Consider the following 14,389-nt stretch of genomic DNA (forward strand, 5'->3'; position numbering starts at 1 on the left):
TGCAATGGACTTCATTACTGACTTGCCAGAAAGCAAAGGCAAAGACACCATTTGGGTTGTTACAGACTTGTTTTCCAAACAGGTGCACTATGTGGGTTGCAAAGGGGTCCCCACTGCATCCAAACTGGCTGACCTTTTCATTGAAAATATATACAAGTTCCATTGTTTGCCGGACAAGATTCTGTCCGACCGGGGATCGTCCTTCACTTCCAAATTTTGGAGGTGTTTGCAAGACAAGTTGGGGGTGCAATTGGCGTTCAGCTCTGCTTTTCACCCCCAGACGGACGGTCAGACGGAAAGGGTTAATCGGAGCCTGGAGGTCTATTTAAGGTGCTATGTCAATTACCTACAAGATAACTGGATGGACTTGCTGCCCCATGCTGAGGTGGCCTTTAATGTATCTAGTCATGCCAGCATTGGGATGTCTCCTTTCCAAGTGGTGTTTGGCTATGAGCCTAGGGTCATCCCACAACTATCCCCTGAACCAAAGGATCCGGTGCCAGTGGGAAAGTGGAGTCAGCTATTGCGGGACAGTTGGCCTAAAATTGAGGAGGCATTGAAACAGGCCAAATTGGACTACAAGCGCTTTGCTGATCAGCACAGGAAGCCTGGTTGGGACATTCAGGAGGGAGACTGGGTGTTCCTGTCTACCAAGAACTTAAAGTGTAGAGTGCCTTGTAAAAAATTAGGCCCCAAATTTGTGGGTCCGTTTGCTGTAAAAAGACTTGTTAGTGAAGTGACTGCTGAGTTGGACCTGCCTAAGATGTACAAACACATTAACCCTACATTTCATTTCAGCCTGCTGAAGCCTGCTGGGAAGAGGACTGAAGATGAACTGAAAGTACCTGCTCCACTGCCATTGCTCATTGAGGGGGAAGAACATTTTGAAATTGTGAAGATTTTGGACTCTAGGGTTGTAAAAGGGGGCTTAGAATACCTGGTGCAGTGGAAACATTTCCCAGTTGATATGGCTGAGTGGGTGGGGGTTAAACATGTCAATGCTGAGCGGCTGATACATGAGTTTCATTTGGCTTACCCTGATAAACCTAAATTGGATAAATAGAGCTTTGGGGGGGCAGAGTGTCAGAACTCCAAAGCCAATTACTGATCAATATTCACATTCCCTTTGGTTTCTGTTCATATTCTGGGTAATGGCTTTAATTGTAGTTCTGCCAGCTTTGCTTGCTTTGCTAGGGGGGATGGGGAGGATTGCAACTTAGGATTGGAATGCACTGTTTAATTAGCTGGAGACATCTGCGGAGCCTGTCCAAGGTCAGGTTGGTTTCTCAAGCCTAGTTAGCTTGGGAAGCAAGGGGGGAAGAAGGTGGAGAGGAGAAAAGGCGGGAGAGGAAAAAAAGGTGGGGGCTTGAGTACTTTTAACTTGGTGTTTGAGGTTTGCCTTTCAGATTTCACTGAAAAGTCTGTCTGTTCACTTTCATCTGTATCTCAATAAACTTCACTGCTTTTAAGCAAGTTGCTGTTGTGGATCACTGGTGGAAGTTGGCGGATCTTACAAGACCTCCTCTACAGTTAGAGCAAGCTTTGTATTTCAGAAAGTTGCTCTCTTCATGAGGTGATCAAGAGGAACACATAAAGAGGGGATGGTTCTAGCACACTTATTCCCCTATGAATGAAAACTGATATATGGTTAAATAGTGATGGCTATATAAAGATGTATCATTGAATACTGAAGTCAGGCTGGTCCAAGCCATCGTATTTCCACTTTCTATGTATGTTTGGGAAAACTGGTCAGTGAAGGAAGGTGATAGGTAGAAAATCAACTCATTTGAAATATGCTGCTGGAGAAGTGTTCTACAGTACCATAAATTGCTAAAAAGACAAGCATATGGGTTCTAGAGCAAATCAGACCTAAACTATCCCTAGTAGCCAAGGAGACTAAACTGAGACTCTTGTACTTTGGCCACATCATGAGAAACCCGAATTCACTAAATAGACATTAAGGCTTGGAAAAGTAGAGGACAAGAAGAAGAGAGGAGGATCAAACTGCAGAATAATAGACTCAATCAAGGAAGCTACAGCTAGGAATTTTCAAGACCTGAACAGGACAGCTGCTGACAGAATGACTTGGAAGTTTTTCATTCCTAGGGTTGCCAGGGGTCAAAGCTGACTTGACAGCAGTGGTTGATGGCTTCCATGTCAGTGTGATGGTGAATCTCGTCCATCTTTTAGGTCATCCTTTAGAGGATCTTTCCAAGGTGTTGGATATATCTCTGAACCCGGTTCACCATGTTGGATGGCTCCTGTAAAGGCTGGGATAAAATCCACAACAGACTTACTGTTCCACTGACAGTGGAAGCCACTTGAGTGAGTCTATCATCAATCCCATATTGAACAAATTCTATAGAACAAACGCATGCAGCATTTTCCTGACAAATTCCCTCACCAACTAACATGGTTTTGGACCAGTGTCTGAAAGGCCCTTAGTCACATTTCAGGTGATAATCTCCAACCCAGTCTCTGACCATTCCCACCTCCCAGCATCTAAACTTTGCCTGGGTTCCCTATGCAATGTATATTAGAGTGAGGTCCATCACAAAAATGCTGCTTCCTGGGTAACATATTTTTGTTCTACAAAGATTTGTTCCACAAATGATTCATGGTAGATTCATTCATAGTAAAAATTATTAACATCTTGTTCTGATTTATTGACACAAGCTGCAGTAGTGTATTGGCATGAACCACAGCAATGCAAGAAGAAACATGCAATGGAACTGATACCATATAGACTGAATCCCTCCTTCCCAAATTTGAGATGGTGGGATGCAAAGGGCAGCAAATAGTCTTGAGGAAGGAGGCTGGTAGTTTGAGCAGTGGAATAATTCGATGGCAAAACTTATCAGGAGAGCGAGAATGGCATAGTGGCTTGTGTCTATGACTATGACTCTGGAGACCAGGGTTGAAATCCCTGCGGAACCATGAAACCCACTGGGTGACCTTGGGCAAGTCATACTCTCTCAGCCTCAGAAGATGGCAAAGACAAACCTCATCTGAAGAAACTTGCCAAGAAAACCACGATAGGTTTGCCTCAGGGTTGCCATATGTTGGAAATAACTTGAATGCACACAACAACAAAAACAACAAGAACAACAAAGCTTCTTATGTAGTCAAACACATTATGCCATGCCTAATGTTATGATCAACTGAATGGAAATAAGAAACTGAACTGTGGAATTTGGACACCAAGACTGGAACCCTGTTGATGCACAATGGAGATTACCGCACTACACTCTTATACAGCTGTTATTACACTTCTGCCTCTCTGGCTGCCTCCTGTTGCATTCTGGGATTTGCAGTTTAGGGAGGGGCATTTAGAATTCTCAGCCAGAGAGTTCTCAGGCCTCAATGAATTAGAAATCTGAGAATGTAATAGGAGGCAGAGCAGCAAAAGTGGAATAGCAGTACTATAAGAGTGTACAAGTAACGTCATACAAGTATATATGGTAATAATAGAAACCCACCCCAATGGATGTGAATAACTTCTTTGATAATAATTATAACTGAATCCACATAATCCATCTATCCCATGATGCTTTCTTTTTTCCTATGGTAAACAGTATGTGTTTAGAAGCACAGAAAGAACATAACATTATAATTCCATAGGAAGAATGGAGCACTTCTCTCCCCCCCCCCTTTGAAATGACTTCTGGAGTCCCCCATCCCTACCTAATGATTACACAACTTTTACAATATATTTTTCAAAGTCTGAGAAACTATTTGAATATAAAATATTAAGGGAGCCTGTAGGTGAGATTAAATATATGGCCTTTAGTCAATCATATGCTTTTTGATTGCAAGCAACTGTACAAGAGAGCATCATTTTAGGCTGGGTGAGTATGAGAAACATTTGAGCCAAAAACTGTAGGAATGACAATGTGTGTACATATGAAGCATACACTGAATGGGTGGGATAACAATGCATAAGCACAGTGATTCAGTTAGAATATTGAACCAGATAAAACATAGCATAATGTAGTTAGTAAGTGGCTCTATTTTCTCATTTATTTTTAAAGACAAACTATAAAACAACAATGCAGCTTTAATGCTGCTTAAACCAAAGAAGCACATACAGTCAGTTATTTTCTTTTTATAAGCTGTTTCCAGCTTCCCGTGGCCAATAAGTAAATACTACAATAAATACATATTGAAACATTATGACCTGATAATATAAGGTTATAACAATGTACACATCAGATGTGTTTCCATTTCCATTTTCTCTTTCTTGTTAGAAGATCTTATCTATTTATTACTCTCAGATGCTCCTTGGACTCACAGAAATGTACAGAATTAATGTTATTACATTTTCCCAGTACTTAAATCATGCCATTTTTCCAGACTATTAATGGCTGAATATTTCAAGATAATTTCATGTTCTGTTGAATCTGAATCTGACATTGTGAATGTGATCTGCTACCAAACTCACTTTTGGGCTGATCTCCATAGTCTGTGAGCTAAGGAACCAAACAGTCTACCAAACTCATATTATTGCATGCCTGGTGTTTGGAAAGTCCTCACTTTGCCTTGCATGTGCTTGTCAAAATAACCACAGAACACCGATATGGGAGAAAGGCCACAACTTTATTAAACCATTGGTAGGGTTGGCACAAAGCATAAGGTCAGGATCTGTGCAATCAAACAACCACCCTGTTGATTGATTATCCAAAGCCGGGTCCCTACCCGGTGCTTGGGATGACCTAGGGGCTAAGGAACACCGCTTGAGCGCAAACCATGCCTTGCGTTCTCCAATTCACAAAGCCCCTAGTCACCGGGAGGCGCACCTGCGTTCTGGCCCCCGCAATGGCCAGACGCCTTCGCTCATCGCCCCCGGGTACCTTGTGACTCCCAAACCAGAACTCCATAGCCCTGGTACCACCAACGTTCAGATCCTGGCCTATGCTGCCGCAAAGTTGTGTCAAAAAACCACCTAAAACAGCGGTGGCCGGGTGGGAGAAGCTCGAGGCTAGCTCCCTTCCAAGCTTGGCTCCGCTCTGCTCGGAGCCAAGCGCCGACTGAGGCGGAGAGGCCTCCGAGCAGCAATATATACTGCTCGGCCCCTCCCCTCTGCGTCCTTTGCGGGGCCCCGCCCCCAAGGCCGAGCCCACCAATGGGCAGCCTTGGAGGACCGGAAGCCCCGCACCAGCAAGCCCGGCTCCTAGAGCGTCCCTGGGCCGGAAGGGCCGCCCCTTCCGGCCCCACCAGCCAATCAGGAGCCGAGGCAAGCCCCAGAGCACTCTGGGGCTTGTAGTTTTGCCGCGCTGCAGCGGCAAAGCAGTCTGCCCCGCTATCGGGGCGACTGCATTTTGCCTTGCATGTGCTTGTCAAAATAACCACAGAACACCGATATGGGAGAAAGGCCACAACTTTATTAAACCATTGGTAGGGTTGGCACAAAGCATAAGGTCAGGATCTGTGCAATCAAACAACCACCCTGTTGATTGATTATCCAAAGCCGGGTCCCTACCCGGTGCTTGGGATGACCTAGGGGCTAAGGAACACCGCTTGAGCGCAAACCATGCCTTGCGTTCTCCAATTCACAAAGCCCCTAGTCACCGGGAGGCGCACCTGCGTTCTGGCCCCCGCAATGGCCAGACGCCTTCGCTCATCGCCCCCGGGTACCTTGTGACTCCCAAACCAGAACTCCATAGCCCTGGTACACCAACGTTCAGATCCTGGCCTATGCTGCCGCCACAAAAGGCCTACTCAGAGGCCTGCCGCCAACCCTGCCAAGAGCGATTTAATGTCCGCCACATTGATCCAAATGTGGGCGAACGTAGCCAACAAAGGCCTTGGATCTCCAGCGTCCCACTTGCTTGATATCCCTGGCAGGCATGCCAGCCCCAGAGGCCACAGTGGCCGCACCAATCCGAAAAGAATGTCCACCAAACTCCCTGGCAGGGAGTCCCAAACTTGAAATGACCATTCTGAGCACAGAAACAAACTGGTATCTTGTCAGGGGAGAACCATCCACATGTATGAAAAGAAATTCGGCCAACGAAGGCCTAACATCCCAGAATAATCGAAGAGCTTTAACTGGGCAAACAGGGGAGCCACGAAAGCGACGTAGCACCACATTATGACCAACCCCTAACTGGTCGCACTTGGAGCGACGCAAAGTTAAAGAGACACTGTGCTTTATAAAATTTAAGTCAGAAGCACGCAGTGCCCTGCCAGACAAATCGCTCTTGGACCCAGCAACTAATTCGCCTAAACGAAAGGCGCCAAAAAATGCCACTGCAAATGCAGCACAAAACAGCTGAACTTCGTATTTAGAAGAACAAATGACAGGAAGAGTAGCACAAATTTTACCGAGCAATTGTAAACAAATAGGACGTCTTGTGTCCTTATTAACAGTATAAGCACGCTTCCAACCTTCAACAGTCCTTTTTACCAAAAAAGAGGCACATGGATCGGCAAATCCCCCAGCCTTAGAGAAAAAAGAAATACCAGCCAAATGGATGGACATTGTCTTAGGAGCCACCTTGTTGTGGCGTAACCAAACTAAAAAACGCAACACCACCTCGGTAGACAAAGGCCAAACGTGCTGATTTCCGGAGTCATTAAAATAATCTGACAGCTTTCTTATAGCATTTTTGTAAGTCTTTAACGTGGAAGGAGCAATGGATCCCAAAATCCCATCCATTATTTCTGACAGCCAACCTCCCACATGGAAGCAGGACATGGGGTAGGTTGAAGGTCTGCCTCTGGGGCTAATTGTCGAAATCGCTGAAACTGAAAACGAGAAATTGCATCAGCAATGCCGTTATCTATTCCATGAACATGTTTAGCTAGGAAGGAAATATTGTTAATCAAACAACACAACACAAACTTCCTTAACAAACTCACGACCCTGGGGGATTTTGCTGACTGCTTGTTGATAATTGACACCACAGCTTGGTTGTCGCACCAGAAAAGGACTCTTTTGTTAGAAAAAAGGGTGCACCAAATTTGAATGGCCACAACAATGGGAAAAAATTCCAAGAATGTCAGATCTCTGAGAATGTCTGACCCTTGCCAGGCCTCAGGCCAGCGCTCAGCACACCAGTGGCCATTGAAAAATAAACCGAAACCGATGCTCCCAGCTGCATCTGAATGAACCTGCAAAGAGTCATTAATGTGCCAGGTTCTCTGCCAAATGGCAATACCGTTGAAACTCTTGAGAAATTGGAGCCAAATGCGAAGGTCATCCTTAACACCTTTGGTGATCCTAATGTGATGGTGAGGCAGCCGCGGACCTGCTAAAGATCTGGCTAATCTAGCACAAAAGGCTCTGCCAGGAGCCACCACCTTGCATGCAAAATTAAGATGTCCCAGCAGGGATTGTACCTGCTTTAGCGTGAGCTTGGGAGCCAGGAGGGCCTGCTCTAAAAGTTCGCACAGCACACCAATTTTTGAATGAGGTAAAGAAGAAAAACCATTGACTGAATCTAACTGAATGCCTAGAAAGGACATAGCATTAGCTGGACCCTCTGTCTTGTCAGCTGCAAGCGGAACCCCAATTTCCGCAGCTAGGGAAGAAAAGGCAGTTAATAAATCCAGACACATGTTAGAATTAGCAGGTCCCACAAACATAAAATCATCCAGATAATGTGTAACCAAAGAAGAAGACGCCCTATGCTTTAACTCCCACTCCAAAAAGGTGCTAAAGGTTTCAAATGCTGAGCAACTTATGGAGCAACCCATAGGCATAGCCTTGTCAAAGTAAAATTGACCTTCAAATTGGAAACCAAGGAAATGAAAATCGTCCGGATGAACCGGAAGGAGTCTAAAGGCTGACTGAATGTCACACTTGGCCATAAGTGCACCTGGGCCGCAGGACCTGACTAAGCGAACTGCATGATCAAAGGAAGCGTATTTAACTGAGCAAAGCTCATCAGGGATGGCATCATTGACAGAAGACCCTGGGGGGTGAGAGAGGTGATGAATTATCCTGAACTCCCCAGGAGCTTTCTTGGGTACAACACCCAAAGGAGAGATATGAAAATTATCGAGAGGAGGTGCAGGGAATGGGCCAGCAACCCGCCCCACCTGGATCTCCTTGTTGATCTTTAAACGGAGTACCTCAGGCATGGATCTGGCAGATAGCAAGTTCTTGGGAAACCAATGTGCCAAATGACCTGAAACAGGAATCCTAAACCCAAATACAAAACCATTGGCCAAATAAGAGGCAGCTTGCTTATCAGGATAAGCTTCCAGCAATGGAATAAGAACCTTGGGATTTACCGGAGAAAAGGCTAACGAAAATGCCTGGGTGGGAACAACCGAATTATTTTTGGCTCCCTGCTTGACCGGCACTCGGCCCCCCGGCCCCATCGCCTTTTCCGGTGGTTGCAGAAGCAGGGCGCCCGCCTCGAAAGGGCTGGGAAGCTTGAGCAGGACGGGAACAAGAAGATTTAGGGTGAGACCCTCTACAAGTGGAACAGCAATGCTCATATTTACAATTAACACGGGTACAATGACTAGAATTGTAGTCCCAACAAGATAGAAACTTGGAGTCCTTTTTAACAGGCCCTTTTTGAGAGCCCTTGGGCCTCGCTGACGTGCCCACTTCCAAGAGCCAAATCTCGTGATGAAGAAGGTCCCAACGTTCACGAGAGTTCTGTGATGCATGTTGGCAAAATGCAGCATCATAGGAAATAGCAGCTGCATCTCCAGCGAAAGCCCTGGCGCGCTGCACGTTCAACAGATGGCTAAGCAAATGCCAAGCACGCTCAGGGAACGCCATGGACACTACAGCGGCAAAGATGGTAAAGCCCTCCAACCAATTAGAAAAAGTAGGCTCAGCCGGAGCAACCTTAGGCTCATGCCTGTTCTTTTTAGTTGAAGTGACTGCAACCGCCTCCTTTCCTTTAGGCTGCAGCAAGGTGAAAACATCAACGTAGCAACCTCGAAGAATGTTGTTACGTATCTTCTTCGACAGATGGGCTCCAGGAGGGCGCTCTCCAGGAGAGCAAACCGGGAACTCAGCTGCTAGCGGATCAACCCAAACACCTTGCACCCCGGGCCGCCAAGCTCGCTTCTTAATGGCCCACCGCGGCAAACCCGGGACCATAGCATGGTCAACCCAAAAGCCATCCCTACCCACTGGCACATCAGGGTGAAAACCACCTGTAGAAGCTGATTGAACCGAACCAGCCTTCCGCGCTCTCCGTCGTTTCCTCTTGGCCTTGCGCTTTCTCTTCTTGTCCCGGCGCCGCTGTGTCGCTGACACTCCGGAAAGGTCATCCTCGTCCGATGACGACGATGATGAACTGGAACTTGAAGAGCTGGATGAGCTGGAAAGCTGAACCTCCCGTCGACGGGAACCAGGGCCGGACGACCGGGGGTCTTGAATATCTGCAGAAGTGGATGGCTGTACAGACACACTAGCATCCTGATGTCTTGGCTGAAGAACTGGAACTGCAGGCGTCGATGGGTGAGGCATCCGACCAGCATCAACAGCATGCTGAATGAATTCGGTGATGGATCTGGATAAGTTGGCAATAGCATCTGGATTCATCCCAGCAGGAACAGCTGGCTGTGCAATGTCTGCCACCGGAGGATTGCTCACACTGTGCGGGCCAGCATGTGCAAATGTAGTAATGAGGGACCCATGACTAGAGGCCTGAGACCTACTCGGCAAAAAATGAGGATTTATAACCGACCGAGCCCTGCGAGCCTCAATCCTCTTTGACCTTTTTGGAGACATCTTGAACAGATGTAAAAAACAGGCAACTGCTAAAATTGCAGTACACAGTCACAGGCACTGGCAAGCAGAAATGATCAAGGTGTGGAAAGGTCCCCACACAGCAAATGTCCAAGCTAATTGGCACTAAAGGACAGTGTCCAAGTACTGCAAATTTAACCCCAAGGGTTAAAAGGGTGAAAAACAAAGATAATAAGGCCCCTATTTTACTGTAATGGCTATTCCCGCCAAAATTGGGCATTCAAAATGGCGCTCCCGCCAAAAAGGGGGAACAAAATGGCGCTCCCGCCAAAAAAGGAGCTCAAAATGGCGGCTCCCGCCAAAACTGGGGCCTAAAACAAAGGCCTGGCGCCAAATTAAGGCCCTAAATGGAGCCTCCTGCCCCCAGCAGGCACCCTAGGGGGTGGGGGGACTTACCCCAATGGCCGCCGGGCCGCGGAGAAGCCGGCAAAATGGAGGCCGCGGACCAAGGCAAATGCGCCCGATGGAATGGGGATCCGGGGAGGGAACCTCCCCGAACCACACCACCCCACCAACCTCGGCCCTGTCGGCCTCCAAAGGAAGGGAGAAGCTCGAGGCTAGCTCCCTTCCAAGCTTGGCTCCGCTCTGCTCGGAGCCAAGCGCCGACTGAGGCAGAGAGGCCTCCGAGCAGCAATATATACTGCTCGGCCCCTCCCCTCTGCGTCCTTTGCGGGGCCCCGCCCCCAAGGCCGAGCCCACCAATGGGCAGCCTTGGAGGACCGGAAGCCCCGCACCAGCAAGACCGGCTCCTAGAGCGTCCCTGGGCCGGAAGGGCCGCCCCTTCCGGCCCCACCAGCCAATCAGGAGCCGAGGCAAGCCCCAGAGCACTCTGGGGCTTGTAGTTTTGCCGCGCTGCAGCGGCAAAGCAGTCTGCCCCGCTATCGGGGCGACTGCATTTTACCTACAGTCTTAGGTAGGCATCGAAACAGGTATACCAAAACCTCACCAAAATACTTAATGTGTCATATGACGTTTAGTCAATCATAAAGTATCACCTGCTTCACCAAATTAAACAATATCTAGAAGCTTTCCCCCTCTCCATGATTGAAAATTACAACAAGCACAAACAGTTATTACACATACATTTTTTAAAAAGTTATTTCTTAACTTAAAAATATTTATTTTACTCTTTTGCTGCAGTCCTATCTTTCTCCAGTCTCTGGTCCAAAACTTCTATCGCTACTTTGTTTCTGTTCAACAACACTTAGTTCTTCCTAGTGTAAATCTTTAAAAAAATTTATTCTGTGGACAATTTAACTCTACTTTCTGATTTGAGAAAGTTCTTGAAAATGGCATGATTTCATGGACTATTAATTTACTCTGTGAAAAAGTTGCATGTGATATTTTTTGTACAAAACCAGTACTCTCTATTCATATCTATACAAAATTGTTTGGGTTGGTACAATTCATATTGTTATTGTCATATTCATGTTGTCATATTGTGTGGTGGAGCATGCAACATCATGCCGGCATTGGGGTGGAGTTGGGGCGGGGGTCATGTGGACATCATGCCCTCATTCCACCCTGATGCCAGCCTTTATGGCCCGTCTGTTGAAGCTCTGGGTCTTTCTGGTACTTAGGTCCCCAGGCTGTTTTGGAACAAAAACAGCATTATTGGTGGTGGTGAATCCAGATTTAGAAGATTATTGCATATTTCTTCAATACTGGGATAAAAGGGGGATTGAAAATTTAATTGATGGATCTTATCACACCACATTGTGGCTCGGCAGTAGGCATCCTGCAGTTAATCTATACTTCTGCTGCTGCTTTTAATGAATGGGAAAATCCCATGAATAGGTGTCAGTCCCACAGTTAACCCCCTTCTTGAAGTCTTAACATAGGTCATTCAGTGATTTAAGAAGGTAATGGAATGTGATTGAAGGTAAGAGTATGTGAGAATAGGTTAGAGTAGGTAAGAAACGAAGTGGAAGCTGGAAGGAAGGAAGAGAGCAGAGGGGGTGAATGATGTAAGAACGGTTAAGGAATGGTGGATTAAAGACTAAGTAGGAAGGAATAAAGAATGGAGAATGGAGTATGGGGAAAGATAAAATAGAAGATAAAGGAATGTGAAGAATGAAAGGAATATCTGAGAAAATGAGTGAAGAAACAAGAATGGGGATGTTATTGGAATAGATAAGGTAAGAATTAGAAATCGTTAATATGAAAGTTAGAAGTCAGATAAATAAGGATAAGTTGCTTGATAGTAGTAGATAAAATACACGCATGACTCAAAGATATTAGATTACTGAATGGTAACCAATGTACTTGTTAATTTGTCCCTTTCCTTATTTTATCTGATTGATAGTTGTAAGATTTTGTATGTATGTATGTATGCATGTATGTTTTTTAAAAAGTAGGTCATTCAGGGTTAATTCAGAGAGAAAGAGAATTTAAAGGGGTTTGACTACACCTCCTTTCCCAATGAAAGCAATACTTCTTAGTGCTGAGGAGGCAACCCTTTCATCTGGGGCAGAAACAATGGGATTTAAAATGGTCTGACTGTACTCCAACCCATGCCCTGCCAGTGCTTTCATCTGGGGCAGGAAAAACAGAATTTAAAGGGGTCTGACTGCACCCCATCCCATGCCCTCGCAGCCCTTTTATCTGGAGCAGGAAGAATGGGATTTAAAGGGGTCTGACTTTTCTTACTTAATCTCGGATAGCTAATGAGTAAATGGAACTATAGTGTGATAAGATCCGTACCCAACCTGTTATCAATTCGTGATTGCATGCTAGTGTGAAAAGAACCATTGCTATTTCGGGTGTTTAAAAAGTGGCAACAGCATCGGGAGGGAATCCTGTGCAATAATCTCCCTAATCATATTTAGAGAAGGCCCAATGAAATAAAGGAAATTTATGGTAGCCATGATTATGATAACCAAAACTAATGACTAATTTCCACAAATTCTACAAATATGACTATGGAGATTATCACACGGGAGAGGAAAGCATAATTCTCCCATACTTAATTTGGGTATTAGCATGATTGGGGGGAAGATTATCACATCCCTGCATGCTTATCCCATTTTTCTACCATCTGTAAACAGTAATGGACCCATCATTGGGTATTAATGGGAGTTCCCGTTAATATCCAATGATGGGTCCATTACTGTTTACAGATGGTAGAAAAATGGGATAAGCACGCACGGGTGTGATAATCTTCCCCCAATCGTGCTAATAACATGAATTAAGCATGAGAGAAGGATGCTTTCCTCCTGTGTGATAATCTCCTATGTGTGGCTCTAGCTCAGTATATTAATTCAGCAATTTATTTTGCCAGGCAAAAGAAGACAGATGGGAGCAAAACATGAAGGAACCCACAATGAAACAAGTGTTGTGGAATTCATTCTTCTTGGCTTCTCTGGACCTCAGTATTTACAGTTCTTCATCTTTATCCTCTTTCTTATCATGTACATCTTGGCACTTTTGGGCAACATGGCCATCATTCTTCTAGTACTAACAAATAATCATCTCCATACGCCCATGTATTTCTTTCTTTGCAACCTCTCTTTCCTGGAGATATGGTATACTACAGCTTCTGTCCCCAAGACCCTTACACTATTACAAGGGAAAAGCAGAAGCATCTCATTCATGGGCTGCATTTTACAGATGTACTTTGTTTTTGCCTTTGGGTGTACAGAATATTTCCTTTTATCTGCCATGGCATATGACTGATATTTGGCCATATGTTATCCCTTGCATTACAACACTATCATGGACATCAGCTTCTCAAGCAAGTTGGCAGCTTGTTCCTGGCTCTGTGGATTCCTCATAATTTGTATACCAGCTTTTCTGATCACAAAGCTGTCTTTCTGTGGGCCCAATGTGATTAATCATTTCTACTGTAACATTGATTCCTGGATCATTCTTTCCTGCACTGACACCTATTACATTGAGATGGCAGCTTTTGTGATATCTGTTATATTCATCTTGGGTTCCTGTGTGATAACTCTTCTTTCTTACATTTACATCATCTCCATCATCCTGCGCATCCCTTCATGTAAAGGACAACAAAAGGCCTTTTCAACATGCTCCTCTCATCTTGCTGTTGTTATCACTTGGTATGGCTCTACTATCTTTCTGTTTGTCAAGCCTTTCAAACAGACATCTTTAGAAATACCCAAAATGGTGAACATCTTAAACACAGTTGTGACTCCCTTGCTGAATCCTTTTATCTATACACTAAGAAACAAAGAGGTAAAGGAAGCATTTAGAAATTCTTTGCATTGAAGAAAAACTTCTATTTAGGAGCTCGAAAGAAATGTGCAGTTATATTTTAAAGAACAATATGCCATCAAAAGCATTCTTATTCCTTACTTTACCTTGGATTAATGGGACAAAGCAGCTCATGAGTACTGGGAGAGAACTGACAGCGGATTGCTATAACATAATTAAGATTCCACTGCAGACTCAAAGCAAGCCATTAAGGGCCAAAGTAGACATTAGCTTTGTTTGTAGCTGCATTTGTGTTTTGTTTTACTCTAGAGCAAGCATAGAGGATTTGATCTGAATGAAAATCCTTGTGTGGTGAAATGAGAATGAGAACCCCAGTACTCTAGTGTATGGGAAACCTATCCCCTTTCCTGCTTGAGTTCAAGTATGGTGACAACAGTGAAATGAAGGGGAAAATATTTTACAACATAGTGCCAGTCTAGATGTCTTTCCTAA

The 14,389-nt window shown here is 45.1% G+C and overlaps 1 protein-coding gene across 1 annotated transcript; it reads left to right on the forward strand.

Annotated features, from left to right (window-relative positions):
• The first annotated feature begins 13,015 nt into the window (after window positions 1-13,015).
• Window positions 13,016-13,951, forward strand: LOC149303422 (olfactory receptor 6F1-like). Its single transcript, XM_089481222.1, is given in 1 exon segment — window positions 13,016-13,951. A coding segment is annotated over 1 exon segment (936 nt).
• Window positions 13,952-14,389: the final 438 nt, after the last annotated feature.

Source organism: Sceloporus occidentalis, unplaced genomic scaffold (assembly GCF_023333645.1).
Source record: "Sceloporus occidentalis isolate IW3139 unplaced genomic scaffold, rSceOcc1.0.p SCAF_14, whole genome shotgun sequence".
Taxonomy (NCBI): Eukaryota; Metazoa; Chordata; class Lepidosauria; order Squamata; family Phrynosomatidae; genus Sceloporus; species Sceloporus occidentalis.